General features: G+C 46.1%; 2 protein-coding genes across 2 annotated transcripts; both read right to left on the bottom strand.

Moving 5' to 3' along the window:
* Window positions 1-260: 260 nt before the first annotated feature.
* Window positions 261-1,196, bottom strand: LOC123352329 (olfactory receptor 51G2-like). Its single transcript, XM_044992232.1, has one exon. The coding sequence runs from the start codon at window positions 1,194-1,196 to the stop codon at window positions 261-263; it is 936 nt and encodes a 311-aa protein (XP_044848167.1).
* Window positions 1,197-21,538: 20,342 nt separating this feature from the next.
* On the bottom strand, window positions 21,539-22,474 carry LOC123366957 (olfactory receptor 51G2-like). The gene has a single exon (XM_045010923.1). The coding sequence runs from the start codon at window positions 22,472-22,474 to the stop codon at window positions 21,539-21,541; it is 936 nt and encodes a 311-aa protein (XP_044866858.1).
* Window positions 22,475-24,167: the final 1,693 nt, after the last annotated feature.

Genomic DNA, 24,167 nt, shown 5'->3' with positions numbered 1-24,167 from the left:
CCCATCCTCTGGCTCTCCATGAAGAAAGTCACTTTTAAAATGCTGCTGCCTGCCTTGGCTTCCTTCTCCCAGTGCGTTTTCCTCCCTCACCAGCTGCTGTCCAATTGTTCCAGGCCTTAGACCCTCTCTGAACCTGTCTCTACATAGCACAGATCAGTAGCTCATGCTGTCTCGGATTTAAGGGTCCAGGATGGAGTAGGTGGCCCATATTTTTCGTATCCTGTGTCACCGGTTTTGGAGCTGGATGATGAACTGACTCTTCACTTGATGAACACCCTGATTATCCTCTCACGAAGGTGTTTGCTTTTCACGCTGTACACAATTGGGTTCATCAGGGGTGGGATAAGAAGGTAGACATAGCCCAGGAGAATCTGAAGCAAGTGAGAAGAGCCCTCCCCGAATCTGTGTACCATGGAAAGGCCGATCATTGGCATGTAGAAAAGCAGGACAGCACAGAGGTGGGAGACGCAGGTGTTCAGGGCCCTGAGGCACTCCACTTGGGTCGTGATTCTCAGCACTGTTTTAAGGATCATCACATAAGAGAGGAAGATGAGCAGCGAGTCCAATCCCACCGTCAAGAGTGCAACCGACAAGCCATAGATACTGTTTACTCTGATATCTGAACAAGCCATCTTCATAACGTCCTGGTTTATGCAGTAGCAATGGGAGAGGACATTGGATCGACAATATTGGAACCGTTGAAGAAGAAAAGGGAGCGGGAGAATTACAGCCACCCCTCTTAGCACACACACCAGTCCCATCTTGCCTATTCTTGGCAGAGTTAAGATGGAGGCATATCTCAGTGGGTTACGGATCGCGATGAAGCGGTCAAAGGCCATCAACAAGAGCACAGAGGATTCAATGCATTCAAGCAAGTGGATGAAGAACAGCTGGGCAAAACAGGCATCGAGGCTGATCTCCCTAGAGTTAAACAAGAATATACCCAGTGTCGTCGGCATGGTGGATATCGATAAGGCAAGGTCTGTGATGGCCAACATGGAAAGGAAAATGTACATGGGCTCATGGAGGCTTGGATCTGTTTTTATAATGAACAGAATGACTGAATTTCCTACTATCGAAATAACATACATTAAGCAGAAGGGGATAGAGATCCAGATATGGACGTCTTCCTCACCTGGGAACCCGGTGAGAAGAAACACTGCAGAGTTCAATTTAGTGTTATTGACAGCTGACATAATGTACTGGGCAGGTCAGAGGAGTTCTGAACTTTCCATCCTAAAAGGAAAAAGGACAGGAGATTGAATGACATTTAGCGAGACATCTTTCTGCTCTCAGTGCAAGTCTAGAGACTCCCAGGAGCTCAAGGAAGATCAGTAAAAACATAGTCTTGGATTTACACAATAAACAGGCAGATGGACATTGCCAGAGTGGATCAGATCCATAGTCCATCTAACCTAGTATCCAGTGGCCAGTTCCAGATGCTTCAGAGGAAGTGGAAGACACCCTGCAATAGGCAGCTTTGAAATAACCTGCACCCACTAATTAGACAAATTTTGCGGTGCAAATCAGGAACGTTTAGAGCCCTTCGAAGGGTTTTTGAAAGAATCCTCACTACTCTAATTGCATTTTATGTTTATCTATATAAACATCCAGTCCCTCTTTGAATCCTGCTAAACTCTTGGCTCCATTGATGTAAACACATGGCAAATGCATGGGTTAAACTGTCAGTGTATTTATCTCTCCTGCACTGAAGCTATTTATAAATGTGTTTCATTGCCATATATATATATATATATATATATATATATATAATTTTCTCCACTCTTGAGAGTCCAAATTAAGCCACTGCCTCTTTGCAGTACATGAGATACATTCTTAGGCACAAGTTCTTAATTTAATATCATTGACTTGAATGGCATCGCTCCAGATTTACAAGTATAAATTCAGTCAGAACTGGGCTCTGTTAACTTTCCCGTACCAAATTTTCCAGGTGATATGCTCTGATCACCAAAAATCCATCCAAGAGGAGCTGAAGTGCTTTGCCTGGCCAATGTTGACTGAATCCAGAGAGTTCAATCATCCTACAGCCTTCTCTTCATCCTCACTTGACCTGCATCCTCTTCTCATGCAATGGTCTGTAGAGATTTGGCAAGTTACAAGCTAACACAGACAGTTACTTCAGTTGGGCAGGTGTGGAGTTAGTGTCACATATGGGTGAATAGTGAAAACACTAGGTTTGCACTAATATCCGGTTGAGTGTGCACATTACTTTACCATTCTTGTATAAGCAGTGATGGGCGTAAATTACATACAACCACAATTACACTCCCCTTTCCTGCACCTCAGCTCTTCTCTGCTGAAACACAGACCAGCGGTTCTGTTGTCTCATGACTTTGGAAAGTCCTGCACAGTTATCACAGAGGGATTGTGTTCTTGACCCTGAATGTAAGTGTTTGAAACAGCTACTGGTCAGTTACCAAATGACGGCATTATACAGCTGTTCCACTGAACAAAGGGTTAATAGCACAAACCCATTGCAAAGAATATGTGGAATATTGTAGCTCCTCTGACCCTTAGTTAATAGCTGACTGGTTCTCCTCAGGTTCTGTTCTGTCAGGCTGTAGCCTGTATCTGGCGTGGTAACCCTTGAGGTCAGTATAAATTTTTTTTATTCCCTGAGCTCTCACTCTCTGGTAGATAGTACCCCCAGCAGCTGTTATTCAAGCACAATGAGGGTTTGCAGGAAGTGGATTTGAAAGTCAAATGCATGCAGTATACATGGAAATTGAACATCATTTCACGCATAAAAGTAGTCTGTCGCTCTCTCTCTCTTTCTCTCTCTGAGTGTCTCTGTCCTGTATTCCTAAAATACGTAGCACCCAAAATTAGTATTGGGAGAGATATGGAGCTGAGATGCCATAATGAATCTGTAGGTTAAACCGAGTTCTTGGGATGTTTGCTTATAGCTATATTGGGTTAACTACTGGGATGTTTGTCTTATGGCTTTATTGGGTGAAACCAGTATGGCTCTTCTGAATTTAAAAACAGCCTGCTGGAAATCATGAAGGAAGGGAAGCAGCAGCTGAAGAAGAACCATCTCTCAGTGAGCACTTCATGGAGGTTGAGAGACAACAGCAGAGCTACAAGCTGGGAAGAGCCTATTTCCAGGCTCCAGCCATGTTACCCAGCTTGTTTTCTCAGTTCTGGGAGTCTGTAGAGAGGTGGAGCAGCTGTTGCTGAGAAACTTTTCAGACTGACAGGCACAGACACCACTGGGGAAGTCTGAAGGCCCTCAGTCTGCCTGGTTCCCCATTACAGTGGTAGGGTTTGGGGGTCAGACACAAACAGACTGTTTCTGGAAAACCCTCTTATTCTCCCATGTTACGCTTTATTCCTACAGTTCACATTACACACCACTTTGGTTCCAGAAGGGTGGCTGGTCACTCATCTCACCACTACATCTCACCACTACTCATAGCCTCCCAAAGGGAAGAACCACATGTGCTGAACTCACTCGGACCTGCAGGGCAGGCACAGTCAAATTGCAGTGTGCTTTAGCCCAGGGCCCAGTCTGAGGGTGGGAGCATCATGGGATGCCATCCCATGAGAGGGCAGGGTATGAGGCCTGACATGTGGCACTCAGAGACTCAGAGACGCTGGTAGCCCAGTAACTCTGAGGGTTATCTACATGACAGAGATTCTAGAGCCCACAGCCAGTCAGGAAATAGAAATATGCCTCAATAGATCTTTTACCACAGAGCAATAAGCTCTGAATTCCTGCCTTCACAATTAACCTGGAGAATAAAACTTTTGAAAATGTGTTTGCTGATTAAATTTCCAGCAGCAAATAAACCTGAGGCAACTGGGGAACTAGTCACTGATATTCTGTGCGGTCTCCTCGCGCTCAGCCCCTGGCAGGATCAGGACCAAAGCACACGGCACCTGTAGAAATGGGACCCCTTGAGAAATCCTCATAGACTTTAAGGTCAGAAGAGACCATTATGATCATCTAGTCTGACCTCCAATGCAGGCCACAGAATCTCACCCATCCACTTCTAATAACCCCCTAACCTATGTCTGAGTTATTGAAGTCCTCAAATTGTGGTTTGAAGACCTCAAGCTGCAGAGAATCCTCCAGCAAGTGACCCATGCCCCATGCTGCAGAGGAAGTCGAAAAACCTCCAGGGCCTCTGCCAATCTGCCCTGGAGGAAAATTCCTTTCTGACCCCAAATATGGCGATCAGTTAAACCCTGAGCATGTGGGCAAGACTCACCAGCCAGCACCCAGGAAAGAATTCTCTATAGTAACTCAGATCCCACCTCATCTAACATCCCATCGCAGAACACTGGGCATACTTACCTGCTGATAATCAAAGATCAATTGCCAAATTAATTGCCAAAATTAGGCTATCCCATCATACCATCCCCTCCATAAACTTATCAAGCTTAGTCTTAAAGGCAGATATGTCTTTTGCCCCCAATACTCCCCTTGGAAGGCTGTTCCAGAACTTCACTCCTCTAATGGTTAGAAACCTTCGTCTAATTTCAAGTCTAAACTTCCTAGTGTCCAGTTTATATCCATTTGTTCTTGTGTCCACATTGGTACTAAGCTTAAATAATTCCTCTCCATCCCTAATATTAATCCCTCTGATATATTTATAGAGAGCAATCATATCCCCCCTCAACCTTCTTTTGGTTAGGCTAAACAAGCCAAGCTCTTTCAGTCTCCTTTCATAAGACAGGTTTTCCATTCCTCGGATCATCCTAGTAGCCCGTCTCTGAACCTGTTCCAGTTTGAATTCATCCTTCTTAAACATGGGAGACCAGAACTGCACACAGCATTCCAGATGAGGTCTCACCAGTGCCTTGTATAACGGTACTAACACCTCCTTATCTTTGCTGGAAATACCTCGCTTGATGCATTCTAAAACTGCATTAGCTTTTTTAACGGCCAGATCACATTGGCGGCTCTTAGTCATCCTGTGATCAACCAATACTCCGAGGTCCTTCTCCTCCTTTGTTACTTCCAACTGATGTGTCCTCAATTTATAACTAAAATTCTTGTTATTAATCCCTAAATGCATGACCTTGCACTTTTCACTATTACATTTCAGCCTATTACTATTACTCCAGTTTACAAGGTCATCCAGATCTTCCTGTAGGATATCCCGGTCCTACTCTGTGTTAGCAATACCACCCAGCTTTGTGTCATCCGCAAACTGTATTAGCACATTCCTGCTTTTTGTGCCAATGTCAGTAATAAAAAGGATAAATAAGATTGGCCCCCAAACTGATCCCTGAGGAACTCCACTAGTAACCTCCTTCCAGCCTGACAGTTCACCTTTCAGTATGACCCGTTGTAGTCTCCCCTTTAACCAGTTCCTTATCCACCTTTCAATTTTTATATTGATCCCCATCTTTTCCAATTTAGCTAATAATTCCCCATGTGGAACTGTGTCAAATGCCTTACTGAAATCAAGGTAAATTAGATCCACTGTGTTTCCTTTGTCTAAAAAATCTGTTACCTTCTCAAAGAAGGAGATCAGGTTGGTTTGGCACAATTTACCTTTTGTAAAACCATGTTGTATTTTGTCCCAATTACCATTGACCTCAATGTCCTTAACTACTTTCGCCTTCAAAATTTTTTCCAAGACCTTACATACTACAGATGTCAAACTAACAGGCCTATAGTTACTCGGATCACATTTTTTCCTCTTTCTTAAAAATAGGAACTATGTTAGCAATTCTCCAGTCGTACGGTACAACTCCTGAGTTTACTGATTCATTAAAAATTCTTGCTAATGGGCTTGCAATTTCATGTGCCAGTTCCTTTAATATTCTTGGATGAAGATTATCTGGGCCCTCTGATTTTGTCCCATTAAGCTGTTTGAGTTTGGTTTCTATCTCGGAAGTGGTAATATCTACCTCCATATCCTCATTCCCTTTTGCCATCATACCATTATCCTTAAGCTCCTCATTAGCCTTATTAAAGAGTGAGGCAAAGTATTTATTTAGATATTGGGCCATGCCTAAGTTATCCTTAACCTCCATTCCATCCTCAGTGTTTAGCGGTCCCACTTCTTCTTTCTTTGTTTTTTTCTTATTTATATGGCTATAAAACCTTTTACTATTGGTTTTAATTCCCTTTGCAAGGTCCAACTCTACATGGCTTTTAGCCTTTCTCACTTCATCCCTACATGTTCTGACCTCAATAAGGTAGCTTTCCTTGCTAATCCCACCCATCTTCCACTCTTTGTAGGCTTTCTGCTTTTTCTTAATCACCTCTCTAAGATGCTTGCTCATCCAGCTTCGTCTACAACTCCTCCCTATGATTTTTTCCCACTTTCTTGGGATGCAGGCTTCTGATAGTTTCTGCAACTTTTACTTGAAGTAATTCCAGGCCTCCTCTGCCTTTGGAGCCACAAGATCAGTCCAATCCACTTCCTTAACTAATTTCCTTCATTCTTTAAAGTTAGCTCTTTTGAAATAAAAAACCCTAGTCCCAGATCTATTTTTGGTTTATCCTTCCATCTAGTTTGAACTGAATTAGCTCATGATCTCTCGAACCAAGGTTGTCACTTACAACCATTTCTTCTATGAGGTCCTCACTACTCACCAAAACCAAATCTAAAATGGCATCCCCTCTTGTTGGTTCTTCAACTACTTGGTGAAGAAATCCACCAGCTATCACATCCAGAAAAATCTGAGCCCTATTATTATTACTAGCACTTGTCCTCCAGTCTATATCTGGGAAGTTAAAGTCTCCATGATCACACAATTCCCATTAGTGTTTACTTTATTAAAAACATTAAAGAGGTCTCTATCCATACCCAAATCAGATCCCGGCGGTCTGTAGCACACTCCAAGCACTATCTCAGGGGAGGCTCTAGTAGCTTTCTTTCCCAATGTGATTTTTGCCCAGACAGACTCTGTCTTATCCATTCCATCACTTCTTATTTCTTTACAGTTAACCTCAGCAATGATATACAATGCTACTCCACCACCTTTGCCTTTATTTTTGTCTTTCCTAAACAGCACAGAGCCTTCAATACCTGTACTCCAGCCATGACTACTATTCCACCATGTTTCTGTTATCCCTATAATATCCGGTTTCACTTCCTGCACCAGTAGCTCTAGTTCCTCCAGTTTGTTACCTAGGCTACTCGCATTAGTGTACAGACATCTTAATTTTTGCCATTTGGCTTCACTGACATTTTTTATCGGGTTAGGCACAGACATTCTACCACCAGTATCACTTATTAGACTGGTATCTACACTACCCTTCCTCCTTATGTCCATTCTTCTGCTCATGGCTGTATCCTCTCTTACTTTGTTTTCTTCCCTCTCAATGTTAAATTCTGGTGTGGAGATTACCTGGATATCTCCCAACCATCTCCCCCAAATTCCTAGTTTAAAGCTCTCTTAATCAGTTGTGCCAGCCTCCATCTAGAAGTCTATTTCCCTCCTTACTCAGGTGAAGTCCATCCCGAGAGAACAGTCCTCTGTCCACGAATGCTTCCCAGTGGCCGTACATTCCAAAGCCCTCCTTATAGCACCACTGCCTGAGCCATCTGTTGATCGCCATAATCTTGTCAGACCTTTGTTGCCCTTTTCTAGGAACAGGCAGAATCCCACTGAAGATCACCTGAGCCTTGATTTCCTTAAGCGTCTTCCCCAGTCTGGAATAGTCTCCCTTGATACGTTGCAGCAAGAACCTAGCCGTATCATTTGTTCCCACATGAAGGACAATCAGCGGATTCTTTCCCGCTCCCGTTAGGATCCTTTTCAGCCTCAGGTCCACATCCCGTATCTTAGCACCCGGCAGACAGCACACCCTTCTGTTCTCCGGATCAGCTCTAGTTACAGGCCTGTCTATTCTTCTCAGTAAGGAGTCCCCAATCACGTAGACCTGCCTTTTCCTGGTGACAGCGTGATTCTCTGGCCTTCCCCTGCTCCCACTGGCTGCAAGTGTTCACGATTCCCGTTCACCCTTGCAATCCTCCGCAACCCATCCTGTATTCTCCTGGGGCTCATATTTGGTGTTGTCTCCATTGACTCCTTCCCTCTTCCTGTAGGGCTAGCAGCTCTTCTTTTTTTCCTTGCCCTCTCACCTTCAGCGACCACCTGCTGTGCCCCTTCTTCATTTTCCAGCTCTGCAAACCTGTCCCTGAGCTCTATTTCTCCTTCACTGGCCCGTCTTTTCCTCTGCCTGGTTCTCTTAGTCTCATGCTTCCACCGTCCACTTTCCTCACCCAGCAGTCTCCCCTCAGAATTCTCTGGTCCTGCTGCCATCTGCAAGTCTGAGCTTTTCCCTTCAGCCTCCTCATGTCTCTGCACCATCATCTGCTCAAACCCCCTTCTACACTCGACCAGAGTTTCCACCTGCATCTCCAGTCCTCGGATCTTTTCTTCCACCAGCTCTATCAGGCGGCACTTCATGCAGACGAAACTCTTTTCAGGTACCCCCTCCAGGATCATGTACATGCCGCAGCTTTCACATCCAGTCATCCTCATTGTGTCTTTCACTGCTGCCTCTCTATCGGTCATAGCCTTCCCACTTAAATCCTGTTAGTCCAAGAAACAAACTAAAACAGACCCCCAACAGGCACCAGAACACTGGCAAACCACAACCCACTCCCTTCACTAGCCTGTCAGTTCCTCTGCCTAGGTCTCTAAGTCTCCCCCACGAACTCCCCCTGTAAACTCCCACTGAAACTTCCCTGTTTACAGCTTTGTTTGCTGGCTGCTGTGCCGCTGACTCAGGGGCTTTGGGTTTTTACACTCCGAGGTCATTTTGAATCTCAGATTACTGCGTAGCTTGAACAACATACCGAGGACCATGGGCAGATGTAGCGGTGGGATTCCCAAGCTACCTAGCACTGCCTGTTCTCCAGCCCCAACACTGAGTCATCCCAACAGCCCAGCTTATTTTTCTATTTCACTACAGAACATCTGCAAATGGAAACAGCTTGCAGTCTTTCCTCTTCACTTTGCATTCTAAAGATACTGAAACCTTCCAACGTACCCAATTCCTGCTAGAAGGGGAGCCGCTGACACCAGAGATCTTTACCCTAAATGACAAGGAGTCATTGGAGAGGTTGCACAGGCAGCATCTGTTCAGACAGGGAGGCAGGTGTCTTTATGAAGCATGCCTGCATATTCCCTTGGGGGCCACTTGGCCATTAGGGAACCTTAGCTGCTTGGCTTAGTATCCACCAGCTTTAACCCCCATCACGGCCAACGGCAAATTGCAGGAGGCCAAATCACAGGGGATGCGTTGTCATGCTACTCATGCTGAGTCATAGAATCCATTACTGATAGGCTGGCTGAAAGGTTCACAGGAAGGCTAAACTCCTCCATGGTCCATTGTCTTTGTTTATGAGCCATCAGTAAGACTATATTTTAGTCACAGGTATTTTTTTGAAAAAAAGTTATGGACAGATCTTGCACAATAAAAAAAATCTCATGACTTTTAATATGTACCCCTACCTAAAACTTGGGCAGAGGGCAGTGGGTGCCTGGGAGGGGTGTCGTCCGGGGGCACCGGAGGTGCTGGGGGAGATGGCCTGGGACCACTGCTGGGGGGCACAGGCTGTGACACATGGCCCGGGAACCCCGCTGATGCTGGAGCTGGGGGGGGAAGGCATCGCCGCGCCAGTGGTAGGGCACGGGGGTTGATAAGGCTGGCAGGCTACCTACCCACCTCCATGTGTCCCTGCAGCTCCTGTGCATATGGGAACTGCAGCCAATAGGGGCTGCGGGGGTAGGGTCTGTGAGCATTGGCAGAGCATGGAGCCCCTGGCCCCTCCTCCTAGGAGCTGCAGGTACATGACAGTGGGAGACAGGGTTCCCGCCACCCCACTGTAAGAGCCACCCTACACTATAACCCCCTGCCGCTAGCCCTGAGCCCACTCCCACATACTCAAACTGCTGCTGTTGCTGGCCCAGATGCTTTCTCTCTCTTTCCTTCCCCTCCATTTCTTTGCCTGGCACTTCCATGGCTAGTTTCTTTTACTGAATTCCTGGCTGTCTGAGTTCCAAAATTCTCTGGTGTGCAGCTCCTTCAGCTTGCTTCTGAGCTTCCCTATCTTTTATCTGGAATTCTTTTAACTCCAAAAGTCTTTTATGTTCATCTTCCTTTTTCTTCTGCCTGCAATCTGCACAGCTCCAATTTCACAGCAGTTTCACTCTCACGCATTCTCCTGCTTTTCTGTCCCTACTTACATTTTCCGAAATAAGCAAAGAGATAACAACAAAGTGGAAACCTCTTTGCCAGATCTCGAGCCACCTCACATAAATCTCACTTGAAAACTCCACCACGGTATAAAGTGCAAATCTCACTCAGAACAGCAAGCTATGCATTTCACACGACTTGCTGTGCTACTGTGATCGGTCGTCAACCCTGGGGTGCAGTCTGGGAGCCGCTGGAACCGCTGAGCTCCTAACCATTCAGCTGGGCTGGCTTCTTTCACACTGCCATGCTGGTGACACAGCCAGCCTCTCTGGGCCCTGTTATCAACCAACACAACAGCAGGTGGCGCTGCACACCCAACTGATTTACCTGAGCGCTTGACTTGTGTCACTCAAGGACAAACAGGAGAGACGAGCTAATTTCCCAGCTCCCCAGACTTGCACCTTTCCTGGAGTATAAAGCCAGAATTACACCATCTTGCACTGCACAGGGATCTCTAAAATGCAAACTCATTAATATAGGCCGTTTTCCCTGCAATGTGGGAGAGATATGCAACAGACTTTGTTTACAGCGCTGACATTCTCCCAAACACATCATTCAAAACACACTGTTTATGATAAAACATAGAACAAGTTTATTAACTACATAAAGATATTTTAAGTGATTATAAGTGATAGCAAATTGAACAAAGCAGATTACCTAGCAAATAGACAGAGCTGCAGACTGAGCCTAATTAGATAGATAGATAGCATATGAATTGGCAGTTTGTCACCCTGATTGATGATACACGCAGTTCACAAAGTTTTCATACACAGGCTGAAATTCCTTTAACCTGGGACCAACACTTCCCCCAGTTTAGTCTTTGTTCTTCAGATGTTTCCAGGAGTTTTTGTGTGTGGAGAGTGAGAGCAAGAGTGTATGTCACTCCCCACCTTATATAATTTTTCAATACAGCAGGAACGCTTTGTTTCAAACCAAGTTCCCAGCCCAGTTTGTGGAAAAATACAGTTACCAAAATGGAGTTCAGTGTCACATAGTCTGGTCCTAGTGTACATAGCTTCAAGTACAAAAATGATACATGCACACATATAGGATAATCATATTCAGCAAATCATAACTTTTCAAATGACACCTCACGAGACATATATTGTACCAGATGCTTCATAATTATGTCATAGTCATACCACTATGACGAATATGGTGCAGCATCACAACCTCCTATATTGACACCTCAATGTGGAACAGTTCCTCATATGTGTCACCTAAAAAGAATGGTTCAGGTTTGGGAATCTCCCTCACATCCTCTGCAGTGAAGACCAATCGAACAGTTTCATTTAACCTCTCTGCAACAGCCTCATCTTCCTTGACTGCACCTCAATCATCCAGTAGCCTCATTGATTGTTTTACAGTCTTACTTATGTACTTAAAAAAAATTGCTGTCACTTTTTGTTTCATTTGCTCTTTCAGATCTTTTGAACTCGTTACACAGTATCGCGAAGTCCCATTCAACAAGTATAAGTCACTCCCCCCAAAACCATGAGATTGGTTTAAAAATAATGAGATACATTAACGTGGGGTTCATTTTCATTTGCCTTTGGTGTACGAGCCTTTGCAGTCAGCTGCTTCAGGTTTTCTAAAGGGATGTCAAGTGATTAAAAAAAAAGTAATTGTGATTTAATCATGCAATTAAAATAATTGTGATTAATTGCACAATTAATTGCACTGTTAAACAATAATAGACTATTTAAATATTTTGCATGTTTTCTACATTTTCAAATATATTGATTTGAATTATGACACAGAATACAAAGTGTACACTGCTCACTTTATATGTATTTTGATTACATGTACTGCACCATAAAAGAACAAAAGAAATAATATTTTTAAATTCACCTAATACAAGTACTGTAGTGCAATCCCTTTATCATGAAAGTTGAACTTACAAATGTAGAATTATATGTAAAAATCTGCATTCAAAAATAGAACAATGTAACATTTTACAGACTACAGGTCCACTCAATCCTACTTCTTGTTCAGCTAATTGCTCGGACAAACAAGTTTGTTTACATTTGTGAGGGATAAAGCTGCCCGCTGCTTGTTTACAATGTCACCTGCAAGTGAAAGGAGGCTTTCACATGCCACTGTTGTAGCCGGCGTCGCAAGATATTTATGAGCCAGATGCGCTAAAGATTCATATATTTTCATGCTTCTACAACCATTCCAGGGGCCATGCGTCCCCTTTGCAACTCCATGACACTCCAACATTCCCCTCAGAAATCCAGTACCTACCTCTCACTGTCAACCCCGAGCACCCCTCACATCTGCCACAGAAACCCCAGTGCTGGAGTCATGGGGCTTCCCAGAAGCAGCTGTCACAGAAGGCTGTGATAAGAGGCCTTTAATAGACAAATGTCAGAGGTGTTGCTCTGTGGAACCCTGACACAGCCCTGATCTTAGGGTCTCAGAATATCTGAGCACCTTGAATGTATTTATCCTTCTGCCACCGCTAAACACTTATCACCATTCATGTCCGACTAGACACTTCAGTCTCTTTCCTTCAGGTGCCTGTGACCACAGCTATACAGTCACCCCCGGCCTCCTTAAAACAAATAGGTTTATTAGCAAACAGTACAAAGCATTAGATAAAATGGTTTTGAAATAACAAGGAGCTTCACAAATCTACACTCACGTATCACTACGAGCTAACTTAGACAGGTTTTGCTCTGGTGATAGAGAATCAGAATTGGCCCAACTTACATTCTCTTGGGAATCCAAGGACCCAGCCTAGTTTCTCTGTGTATCTTCTCATCGGTTTTCCCTTTTCTTGAGGAAGCAGCCTGTGCTGAAACCTGTGTGAGCCTGGACCCTGTCACCATAGTGCTCAGCCGTGCCCATGTTAGAAGGCCTAAGTGTGAAGCTGACTTTTGCACTCCGACTGCTTTCTCCCAGCCAGACCGTCTAAGATGAAGGTCCCCAAGGATATTGTATTTATTTTTCTGCCACTTCTGTGAGGCATGGGAGGGCTATTATCCATGTGCAGAGGCTCAGAGACAGCTAATGGCTTGCCCATGGTCACACATGGCAAAGGAATCAAGCCCAGGTCTCTTGAGTTACAGAGCAGTGCTCAGACCACAGGACCAGCCTTCCAAGCTATCACAAGGCAGGCTGGATTCTCTGCTGCACCAGCAGAGCTCCCTCCCATGCTGTAGAGAGTGGGGATGTCAAGGAACCAGTGACAGTGGTTTGATTCGCTGGCCTGTTCTCTCCCCGTCTCAGTGGATTTTAGAGTGGCCTCTCGGCAGAGCTGAACTCTGCCTGTTCCTAACAGCTTCCAAAAGCACTGCACACTCTGTCCAAACCCCTGCACATGGGTTTCACCCCGGAGTGCCCCCTTGTGACATGGAAGCCTCCTGGAGGTACCCTGCCCTTCCCTCTAAGGTCCTTGCAGTGGCTTACTCTCAGCCTGGGATACTTAAAACACGAGTCCCCTTTTGTGGGGTTGCATTTATTCAGTCTTCTCCAAAACACAGGCTGTCCTAACCTCCAGCCCCATCCTCCTCCTTTACTCAGCCCCCCCCCACCACCACCCTGCTTGCTGTGGTAATTGCTGGTTCAGGCTTGCTACACCCTCTGCTCTACTTCTGCAGCTTAAGCCCCAGCATCCGCTCCTCTACTTTCCCTGAGGCTCCGCCCCCGGTCCAGGCCAGAGCCGGGCTGTAGTGAGAGCTACCCAGGGAGCCCAGACTGCCGTGGGGAGCCCCGGACTCTCCACCTTCCCTGTGTGATGCATCCTGGGGGATGGGGAGATTGGCTGGGGGCTGCTCTCAGGACAACCAGTCCCCTGCGCAGGGCAGGTGGAGGCTTTGGGGCTCATCCCCTCCTATTGACTCTAGCTCCTTGGATGGACAGCTCTTCAAATGGTCGGGCTCTGGCTTCCAGTCTGACCAGGGGACAAGGCCTCAGGGAAGAGGAGGAGCAGCGTATGGGGCCTTGAGGGAGTGGACATCGCTGGAACAGGCGCTAGCTGTGTCTCTGCTGGGGAGCTAAGGATTATTTCCACCTTTTTCATTGCTGGAGCAACACAAATGGTGGGGCAGAGGAGGGAACCTATTGTAGCTCCCACAGATCACACAGCACCCAGAGCGCTCAGGAAGGGCCAGGACTGGGCCAGAAGAACAGCTCTGCAGCTTTTTTCATAGCCTGTGAATGTTCAATCACAGACGAGACAATGACAGGCCAGGTGTAATTGGAAACAACATCCACATCCCTTCTCTTTATTGACTGTATCGAGAGGAATTCTGAGGTTGAGGCAGCCACTGATGCGGCTCTTTAGGGGCCACCATCCCACCTGTCCCCTGGCTCTCCACAAAGTCACTTTTTAAATGCCGCTGCCTGCCTTGGTCTCCTTCCCCGAGTGCATTGTCATCCCTCACCAGCCGCTCTCCGGTTGCTCCAGGCCTTAGACCCCATCTGAACCTGTCTCTACATAGTGGAGATCAGTAGCGCATGTCGTTTTTGATTTAAGGGTCCATGATTGTCAAGGTTCCTTCCCCACTCTGAACTTTAGGGTACAGATGTGGGGGACCTGCCATGAGAAGCTCTCAGCTCAAAACAGCTTAGATCTGGTCTGGCTGCCACCACTCCCAAGCACTCATTCCCTTCCCTGGGTAATCTTGAGAGACTCTTCACCAATTCCCTGGTGAACACAGATCCAAACCCCTTGGATCTTAAAACAAGGAGAAATTAACTATCTCCTCTCCTTTCTCCCACCAACTCCTGGTGGATCCAGATCCAACTCCCTTGGATCTTAAAACAAGGAAAAAATCAATCAGGTATTAAGAAAAAGGCTTTTAATTAAAGAACAGAAAGGTAAAAGAAAACCCTCTGGGAGACATTAGCATACCAGCTACTCTCACAGACAACAGATTCCAAACACAGAGGATGTTCCCCTAGGCAAAAACTAAGTTACATAAAAAAAAAATACCCAATTTGATTCTTCCTCTAATTGCACAAGACAGGTTACAAAGAAATAAACATAAACCTATGTATTCCTTTCTAAAACTTACTACTCTGATAAGAGGCTGGTTCCTTGATCTTTTTTTCTCCAGCTGAAACTGAAGCTAAACAAAGGAAACTTCCCTCCTTCCTTTTGAAACATCTTGTTCCCCCATTGATTCCTCTGGTCAGGTGTCAGCTAGGCTAGGTGAACTTCTTAACCCTTTACAGGTAAAAGAGGCATTAACCCTTAACTATCTGTTTATGACACGCCCCCTCCCAATCTCAGACAGTGTTGAACCACACTGGCAGTGATTTCGTCCTAAAACTTTAGAATAAACAGATAAATAAAACACATGCACCTTTACATATACTACTAATTATGTAAAACTACAAAATCTTTTACATTTTAAGGACAATTTAACCAGTCAGCTCTGGGAAACTTTCACGGGAGAGTGCATCAGCTACTTTGTTAGAAGCTCCTGAAATGTGTTGAATTTCAAAATCAAAATCTTGGAGAGCTAAACTCCATCGAAGAAGTTTTTTGTTGTTTCCCTTGGCAGTATGAAGCCACTTTAGCGCAGCATGGTTGGTTTGTAGCTGGAAATGCCGTCCCCAAACGTATGGGCGTAGCTTTTCCAGGGCATACACAATGGCGTAGCATTCTTTTTCACTGATTGACAAGTGGCTTTCCCTCTCAGACAGTTTCTTGTTGAGAAACATGACAGGATGGAATTCTTGATCCGGTTCTTCCCGCATTAAAACTTCTCCTACACCATGCTCAGACGTATCTGTGGTTACTAGGAATGGTTTGTCAAAGTCTGGAGCCCTTAGCACAGGGTCAGACATGAGTGTCGCCTTAAGCTGGTTAAAGGCCTTCTGACACTCATCAGTCCACTGAACTGCATGTGGCTGTGTTTTTCTGGTCAGGTGTGTCAGTGGGGTGGCAATTTGGCTGTAGTGTGGTACAAATCGCCTATAATATCCGGCCAAGCCTAAGAAGGATTGGACCTCTTTCTTTGACTTTGGGACAGGCCACTTTTGGATAGTATCTACCTTGGCCTGTAGGGGATTTATTGTTCCTTGACCCATTTGGTGCCCCAGGTAAGTCACTCTGTTTTGGCCTATTTGACACTTTTTAGCCTTAACAGTTAGTCCTGCCTGCCTGATGCGCTCAAAGACTTTTTCCAAGTGCTCCAGGTGTTCTGCCCATGAATCGGAAAAAATGGCCACATCATCAAGGTAGGCAACTGCAAATTCTCTCAATCCTTCTAGGAGACCATCTACGAGTCTTTGGAAGGTGGCGGGTGCATTTCGCAGCCCGAAAGGAAGCACATTAAATTCATACACCCCTGCATGGGTGATGAAGGCTGACCTTTTCTTGGCGGGTTCATCTAGCGGTACTTGCCAGTACCCCTTGGTTAAGTCTAATGTAGATATGAACTGGGCACGTCCCAATTTCTCCAGTAACTCATCGGTGCGTAGCATTGGATAGTTGTCGGGACGAGTTACAGCTTTTAGCTTACGGTAGTCCACGTAAAAGCATATTTCCCCATCTGGTTTGGGAACCAGAACCACTGGAGATGCCCATGTACTGTTAGAGGGGCGGATTATACCCATCTGTAGCATGTCCTGGATCTCCTGTTTTATAGCAGTTTGGGCATGAGGTGACACCCGGTAGGGTGGGGTTCTAACTGGGTGAGCAATACCTGTGTCAATGGAGTGGTAAGCCCGTTCGGTCCGTCCTAGGGTGGCTGAGAACATTGGCGCAAAGCGAGTGCACAGCTCCTTGATCTACTGTCGCTGCAGACGTCCAAGGGTCACGGAGAGGTTCACCCCTTCCACGCCACCATCACTTTTTTCGTCCTAGTAGACACCTTCAGGCCACTCCACGTCATCTGTTCCCTGGGCGGTAAACTGGGAAACCTTTAATTTTCTGGAATAAAAGGGCTTAAGAGAATTAACATGGTATACCTTTGCCTGGTCTACACTAAGGGTGGGGGGTCGAACTAGGGTACGCAAGTTCAGCTACACTCGAAGTACCCTAGTTCGACTGACTTACCCGTCCAGATGCGGCGGGGTCGAACTCCGCGGCTCCAAGGTCGATTCTGCCACCGCCGTTCACGGTGGTGGAGTTCTGGAGTCGACCGCAGCGCTTCCGGAGTTCGAACTATCGCGTCTAGATCAGACGCGATAGTTCGAACTCCGAGAAGTCAAACTCACCGCGTCGACCCGCGCGGTGAGTATGGACCTGCCCTCAGGCTTTATGTTGGAGGTGGGGAATGCTATGAGATAGGTAACAGCTCCTAGGCGCTCCTGCACCGTGAATGGTCCTTCCCACAATGCTTCCATTTTATGGGCCTGTTGCGCCTTCAAGACCATAACCTGGTCCCCTACTTTGAAGGACCGTTCTCTGGAATGTTTATCATACCAGGCCTTTCGCTCTTCCTGAGCATCCTTTAGGTTTTCTTTAGCCAGGGCTAAAGAATGTCAGATGGTGCTTTGTAGGTTGCTTACAAAATCTAGAATGTTAGTTCCTGGAGAAGGTGTAAACCCCTCCCATTGCTGCTTCACCAACTGTTATGGACCCTTAACCTCGTGGCCATACACAACTTCAAATGGTGAAAACCCTACACTGGGACGTGGTACAGCTCTGTAAGCAAAAAGCAACTACTGCAATACTAGGTCCCAATCATTGGAGTGTTCATTTACGAATGTACGTATCATGGCCCCCAAAGTTCCATTAAACCTCTCCACCAGGCCATTGGTTTGATGGTGGTAAGGGGCGGCAACCAAGTGATTCACTCCATGAGCTTCCCACAGGTTTTTCATTGACCCTGCCAGGAAGTTAGTTCCTGAATCTGTAAGGATGTCGGAGAGCCAACCTACCCTGGCAAAAATGTCTACTAATGCCTGGCAAACACTTTTAGCCCTGCTGTTGCTTAGAGCTACTGCTTCCGGCCATCGGGTACCAAAATCCATGAAAGTCAGTATGTCCTACTTTCCTCTGGGGGTCTTTTTTGGGAAAGGACCCAGAATATCCACAGCTACACGCTGAAATGGGACCTCAGTTATGGGGAGTGGCTGGAGAGGGGCTTTGACCTGGTCTTGGAGCTTTCCCACTCGTTGGCACACCTCACAAGACTGGACATAATTAGCAATGTCCTTGCCCATTCCCTCCCAGTGGAAGGACTTCCCCAACCTGTCCTTGGTTCTGTTCACCCTGGAATGACCACTGGGAAGATCATGGGCTAAGCTTAAGAGCTTTACCTGGTACTTAGTTGGAACTAACAACTGTCTTTGAGGATGCCAGTCTTACTGGTGTCCACCAGAAAGAGTCTCCTTGTATAAAAGTCCTTGTTCTACAACAAACCGGGATCGGTTAGAAGAGCTGAGAGGTGGTGGGGTGCTCCGTGCTGCCATCCAAGCTTTCTGAAGGCTGTCATCTGCTTCCTGCTCAGCCTGGAACTGTTCCCTTGATGCTGGAGACTTCAGTTTCTCCTTAGACTGTGGACTTGGGCTTGGTCCCTCTGGAAGCGATGTAGGTAATGGGATTGTTTTTGTTGATTGTGAACCGCTCTCCGCTGGTGCACTATGTGATATTTCAGGCTCTGGCTGAGCCTCTTGGGTAGGGTTGTCTGCTGCTTCGGCCAGTTCAGGCCCGCTGGTGCCCTCTGGCATTGGAGTTGTAGATGGGTTTGCAAGCGCTGGAGTCAGTGCTGGCAACGGTTCTGGTGCTGGTTGCTTTGCCAATTCCGGTTCTGGGACTGGATTCACTACAGCTGTAGCCTTCATGGGGAGAAGATCCAGTTCCACCACCTCTGTCTGGGTCTCTGGTTACACAGACGGGGCCCTGGTGGACGACTCTGGAACAGGAATGGGTGTGGAAGCTTGCTTGGCCTGGCTGCGTGTGACCATTCCCACTCTCTTGGCCAGCTTCACATGGTTGGCCAAGTCTTCCCCCAGCACCATGGGGATGGGATAATTGTCATAGACTGCAAAAGTCCACATTCCAGACCAGCCGTTGTACTGGACAGGCAATTCAGCTGTAGGCAAGTTTAAAGATTTTGACATGAATGGGTGAATTGTCACTTGGGCCTCTGGGTTGATGAATTAGGGATCCACTAAGGATTGGTGGATAGCTGACACTTGTGCCCCAGTGTCTCTTCACGCGATAACTTTCTTTCCGCCCACTCTCAAGGTTTCCCTTCGCTCCCAGGGTATTTGAGAGGCATCTGGGCCTGGGGATCTTTGGTGTGATGGTGGGTAATGACCTGTACTTGGTTGGGGTTCTTGGGGCAGTTGGCCTTTATATGTCCCAGTTAATTACATTTAAAACATCACCCAGCTGACTGGTCACTGGGCTGAGGTGGGTTGCTGGAGACTGGTGAGGTGGGACAATAAGGTGTCTGGGGCTTTCCTTGGACTGTAGGTGGGGCCTTGGGTTGCTCCCGGTGATAGGGTTTGGTTTTGGTTTGCCCCCTCTGATATTCGCTCCAACTGCTAGTAGTTTTTTTCTTTGGAGCCAAATGGGTGGAAGTGGCAGAAATCTCCCCCGCCTCGGTTACAGTTTTGGGCTTCCCAGCTAGGATGTACCTTTCTCTTTCCTCAGGAACACCCTCTAAGAACTTCTCCATTTGCATTAGAAAGGACAGAGCTTCCAGAGATTCAGCACTTGCTCCTGATATCCAGGCATCCCAATTCTTTCCAATGTGGTAGGCGTGTTGGGTAAATGACATGTCTGGTTTCCACCTTAGGGCTCGGAACCGCCGATGGGCATGCTCAGGTGTTAGCCCCATTCTGATTCTGGCCTTGGTCTGAAAAAGTTTATAATCGTTCATGCGTTCCTTAGGCATTTCAGCCGCCACCTCTGCTAAGGGTCCACTGAGCTGTGGCCTCAGCTCTATCATGTACTGGTCTGTAGAGATGCTGTACCCAAGGCAGGCCCTTTCAAAATTTTCTAAGAAGGCCTCAGTATCATCACCTGCCTTGTAGGTGCGGAATTTTCTGGGATGGGAAGCAGTACCTGGAGAAGGGTTGTTTGAGTTGGCTGGTACATCCTGCTTAGCCCTTGCTAATTGCAGTTCATGCTTTCTCTCGCTTTCCCTCTCCTCCATCTCTTTTTCTTTCGCCTCCATAGCTCTTTTATGGGCAGCCTCAGCCCTGGCCATCTGTCTGTCATGCTCCTTTTGGCTCTCCTCAGCCTAGAGTTTGGCTAATTCTAGCTCTTGTTGTATGTTTTTTTTCCCCCTTTCCCTGACTTTTTCCCCTTGGTCTATCTTAACTATCTGAGGGTGGGGGGAAACAGCTTGGAATCTTTAGTTACTGTAATGTGACATTTTAGAAAAAAAAAAAGTAAAACAAGTTTTTGTGACTTGCCTTGGCAATGACCCTCCAGTGATCACAGCTGGAGCTTCCCTTCTAACAAAAAGCCCTCTGTTAGAATCTCTTATCTGTTTGCCTTCAGGGTATCTCTCCTTCACTGCTTCCCCAGCATCTCAAAGGAGGAAAAAAAATCTGGCTTTTGGTTCCTAAAAAATCCCTCACCGCTGCTCACCATGTCAATGTTCCTTCCCCACTCTGAACTTTAGGGTACAGATGGGGGGGAGCTGCATGAGAAGCTCTAAGCTGAAAACAGCTTAGATCTGGTCTAGCTGCCACCACTCCCAAGCACTAATGCCCTTCCCTGGGTAACCTTTAGAGACTCTTCACCAATTCCCTGGTGAACACAGATCCAAACTCCTTGGATCTTAAAACAAGGAGAAATTAACCATCCCCCCTCCTTTCTCCCACCAACTCCTGGTGGATCCAGATCCAACTCCCTTGGATCTCAAAACAAGGAAAAAATCAATCAGGTATTAAGAAAAAGGCTTTTAATTAAAGAAAAGAAAGGTAAAAGAAAACCCTCTGGGAGACATTAGCATACCAGCTACTCTCACAGACAACAGATTCCAAACACAGAGGATGTTCTCCTGGGCAAAAAACTTAGTTACACAAAAATAAAAAATACCCAAATACCCAATTTGATTCTTCTTCTAATTGCACAAGACAGGTTACAAAGAAATAAACATGAACCTATGTATTCCTTTCTAAAACTTACTACTCTGATAAGAGGCTGGTTCTTTGATCTTTTTTTCTACGGCTGAAACTGAAGCTAAACAAAGGAAACGTCCCTCCTTCCTTTTGAAACATCTTGTTCTCCCATTGGTTCCTCTGGTCAGGTGTCAGCTAGGCTAGGTGAACTTCTTAACCCTTTACAGGTAAAAGAGGCATTAACCCTTAACTATCTGCTCATGTCGTTTTTGATTTAAGGGTCCATGACAGAATAGGTGGCCTGTATTTTTCATCTCCCTTGTCGTCAGCTCTGGAGCTGGATGATGAACTGACCTTTCACTTGATGAACACCCTGATTATCCTTGCACGAAGGTGTTTGCTTTTCACACTGTACACAATTGGATTCATCACAGGCGGGACGAGCACGTGGATATAGCCCAGGGGAATCTGAAGCAAGAGAGAAGAGCCCTCCCCAAATCTGTGTAACATAGATAGGCCGATCATTGGCGTGTAGAAAAGCAGGACAGCGCAGAGGTGGGAGACGCAGGTGTTCAGGGCCCTAAGACACTCTGCATGGGACGTGATGCTCAGCACTGTCTTGAGGATCATCACATAAGAGAGAAAGATGAGCATTGAGTCCAACCACACTGTAAAGGCTGAAACAGACAAGCCATAGATGCTGTTTACTCTGATATCCGAACAAGCCATCTTCATGACGTCCTGGTTTAGGCAGTAGCAATGGGAGAGGACATTGGATCGACAATATCGGAACCGTCGAAGGAGAAAAGGGAGCGGGAGTATTAGAGCCACCCCTCTTAGCACACACACCAGTCCCATCTTGCCTATTCTCGGCAGGGTTAAGATGGAAGCATATCTCAGTGGGTTACAGATCGCAGTGAAGCGGTCAAAGGCCATCAACACGAGCACAGAGGATTCAATGCATTTAAGAAAGTGGATGAAGAACACCTGGGCAAAACAGGCATCGAGGCTGATCTCCCTAGAGTTAAACAAGAACATGCCCAGTATCGTCGGCATGCTGGTTATTGATAAGGCAAGGTCTGTGATGGCCAACATGGAGAGGAAAATGTACATGGGCTCATGGAGGCTTGGATCTGTTTTTATAATGAAGAGAATGACTGAATTTCCTACTATCGAAATAACGTACATTAAGCAGAAGGGGATAGAAATCCAGAGATGGATGTCTTCCTGCCCAGGTATCCCAGTGAGAAAGAACACTGCAGAGTTCAATTTCGTGTCATTTACAGCTGACATAATGGACTGCACATGTCTGAGGAGTTCTGAACTTTCCTTCCTAAAAGGAAAAACAACAGGAGACAAGATGATATTTAATGAAACAAGATGATATTTAATGAAACAATGCTCAAACCACTGAGCTATCCCTCCCCACAACTTAATAAAGATATTGAACAAAACCAGCCCTTGGGGCACTCAGCTTGAAACCGGCTGCCAACTAGACATGGAGCCATTGATCATTACCATTGAGCCCGACGATCTAGCCAACTTTCTATCCACCTTATAGTTCATTCATCCAGCCCATACTTCTTTAACTTGTCGGCAAGAATATTCTGGGAGACCGTAACAAAAGCTTTACTAAAGTCAAGGAATAACACATCCACTTATTTCCCCTCATCCACAGACCCAATTGTCTTCTCATAGAAGGCAATTAGGTTAGTCAGGCATGACTTGCCCTTGGTGAATCCGTGTTGACTGTTCCTGATCAGTTTCCTCTCCTCTAAGTGCTTCAGAATGGATTCCTTGAGGACCTGCTCCATGATTTTTCCAGAGACTGAGGTGAGGCTGACTGGCCTGTAGTTCCCTGGATCCTCCTCCTTCCCTTCTTTAAAGACAGGCACTACATTAGCCTTTTTCCAGTCATCCGGGACCTCCCCGTTCGCCATGAGTTTTCAAAGATAATGGCCAATGGCTCTGCAATCACATCCACCAACTCCTTTAGCACCGTTGGATGCAGCGCATCCGGACTCATGGACTTGTGCTCGTGCAGTTTTTCTAAATAGTCCCGAACCACTTCTTTCTCCACAGAGGGCTGGTCACCTCTTCCCCATACTGTGCTGCCCAATGCAGCAGTCTGAGAGCTGACCTTGTTTCCGAAGACAGAGGAAAAAAAAACATTGAGTACATTAGCTTTTTCCACATCCTCTGTCACTAGGTTGCCTCCCCCATTCAGTCAGGGGCCCACACTTTCCTTGACTCTCTCCTTGTTGCTAACATACCTGTAGAAACCCTTCTTGTTACTCTTAACATCTCTTGCTAGCTGCAACTCCAAGTGTGATTTGGCCTTCCTGATTTCACTCCTGCATGCCTGAGCAATATTTTTATCTAGCCTAGAATCCAGTGGCCGCTTCCATATGCTTCAGAGGAACTGGAAGATGCTCTGCAATGAGGAGCTTGGAAATAACCTGTACCCACTTATTAGACAAATTTTGTGGTGCAAATCAGGAAGGTTTAGTGCTCATTGAAGAGTTTTTGAAACAATCCTCTCTACTCTAATTGGATTTTATGGTTATCTATATAAACATCCAGTCCCTCTTTGAATCCTGCTAAACTCTTGGCCTCTTGTAGCTGGGAGTTCCACAGTCTACTTGAGCGCTATGTGATTTTACAATTGTGACGTTCCCATAGACACTCTTTCAAGCCCTCCAATTCTGAGTGTGGTCCGTTATATCATGAGATGTTTGTAAACACATTGGAAGTCCACTGGGGAAAATTGTCATTCTATTTATCTGTCCTGCTGTGAAGCAATTTATAAAAGTGTTTCATTGTCTCATTGTTGATACGTTTTTATTTTTTCCACTCCTGAGGGCAAGTCTACATTATGCGCTGGATTGATGGGCAGCAATTGATCAATTTCCGAGTGCTCTCCTGTCGACTCCGGTACTCCACCGGAGCGAGAAGCATAGGCAGAGTTGACGGGGGAGCATCAGAC

Source organism: Mauremys mutica, chromosome 1 (genome assembly GCF_020497125.1).
Source record: "Mauremys mutica isolate MM-2020 ecotype Southern chromosome 1, ASM2049712v1, whole genome shotgun sequence".
Taxonomy (NCBI): Eukaryota; Metazoa; Chordata; order Testudines; family Geoemydidae; genus Mauremys; species Mauremys mutica.
This window is presented reverse-complemented; position numbering and strand designations above follow the sequence as displayed.

Coding starts and splice junctions, on each gene's coding strand:
- LOC123352329 (XM_044992232.1), bottom strand. CDS start 1,196: ATGTCAGCTGTCAATAACACTAAATTGAACTCTGCAGTGTTTCTTCTC.
- LOC123366957 (XM_045010923.1), bottom strand. CDS start 22,474: ATGTCAGCTGTAAATGACACGAAATTGAACTCTGCAGTGTTCTTTCTC.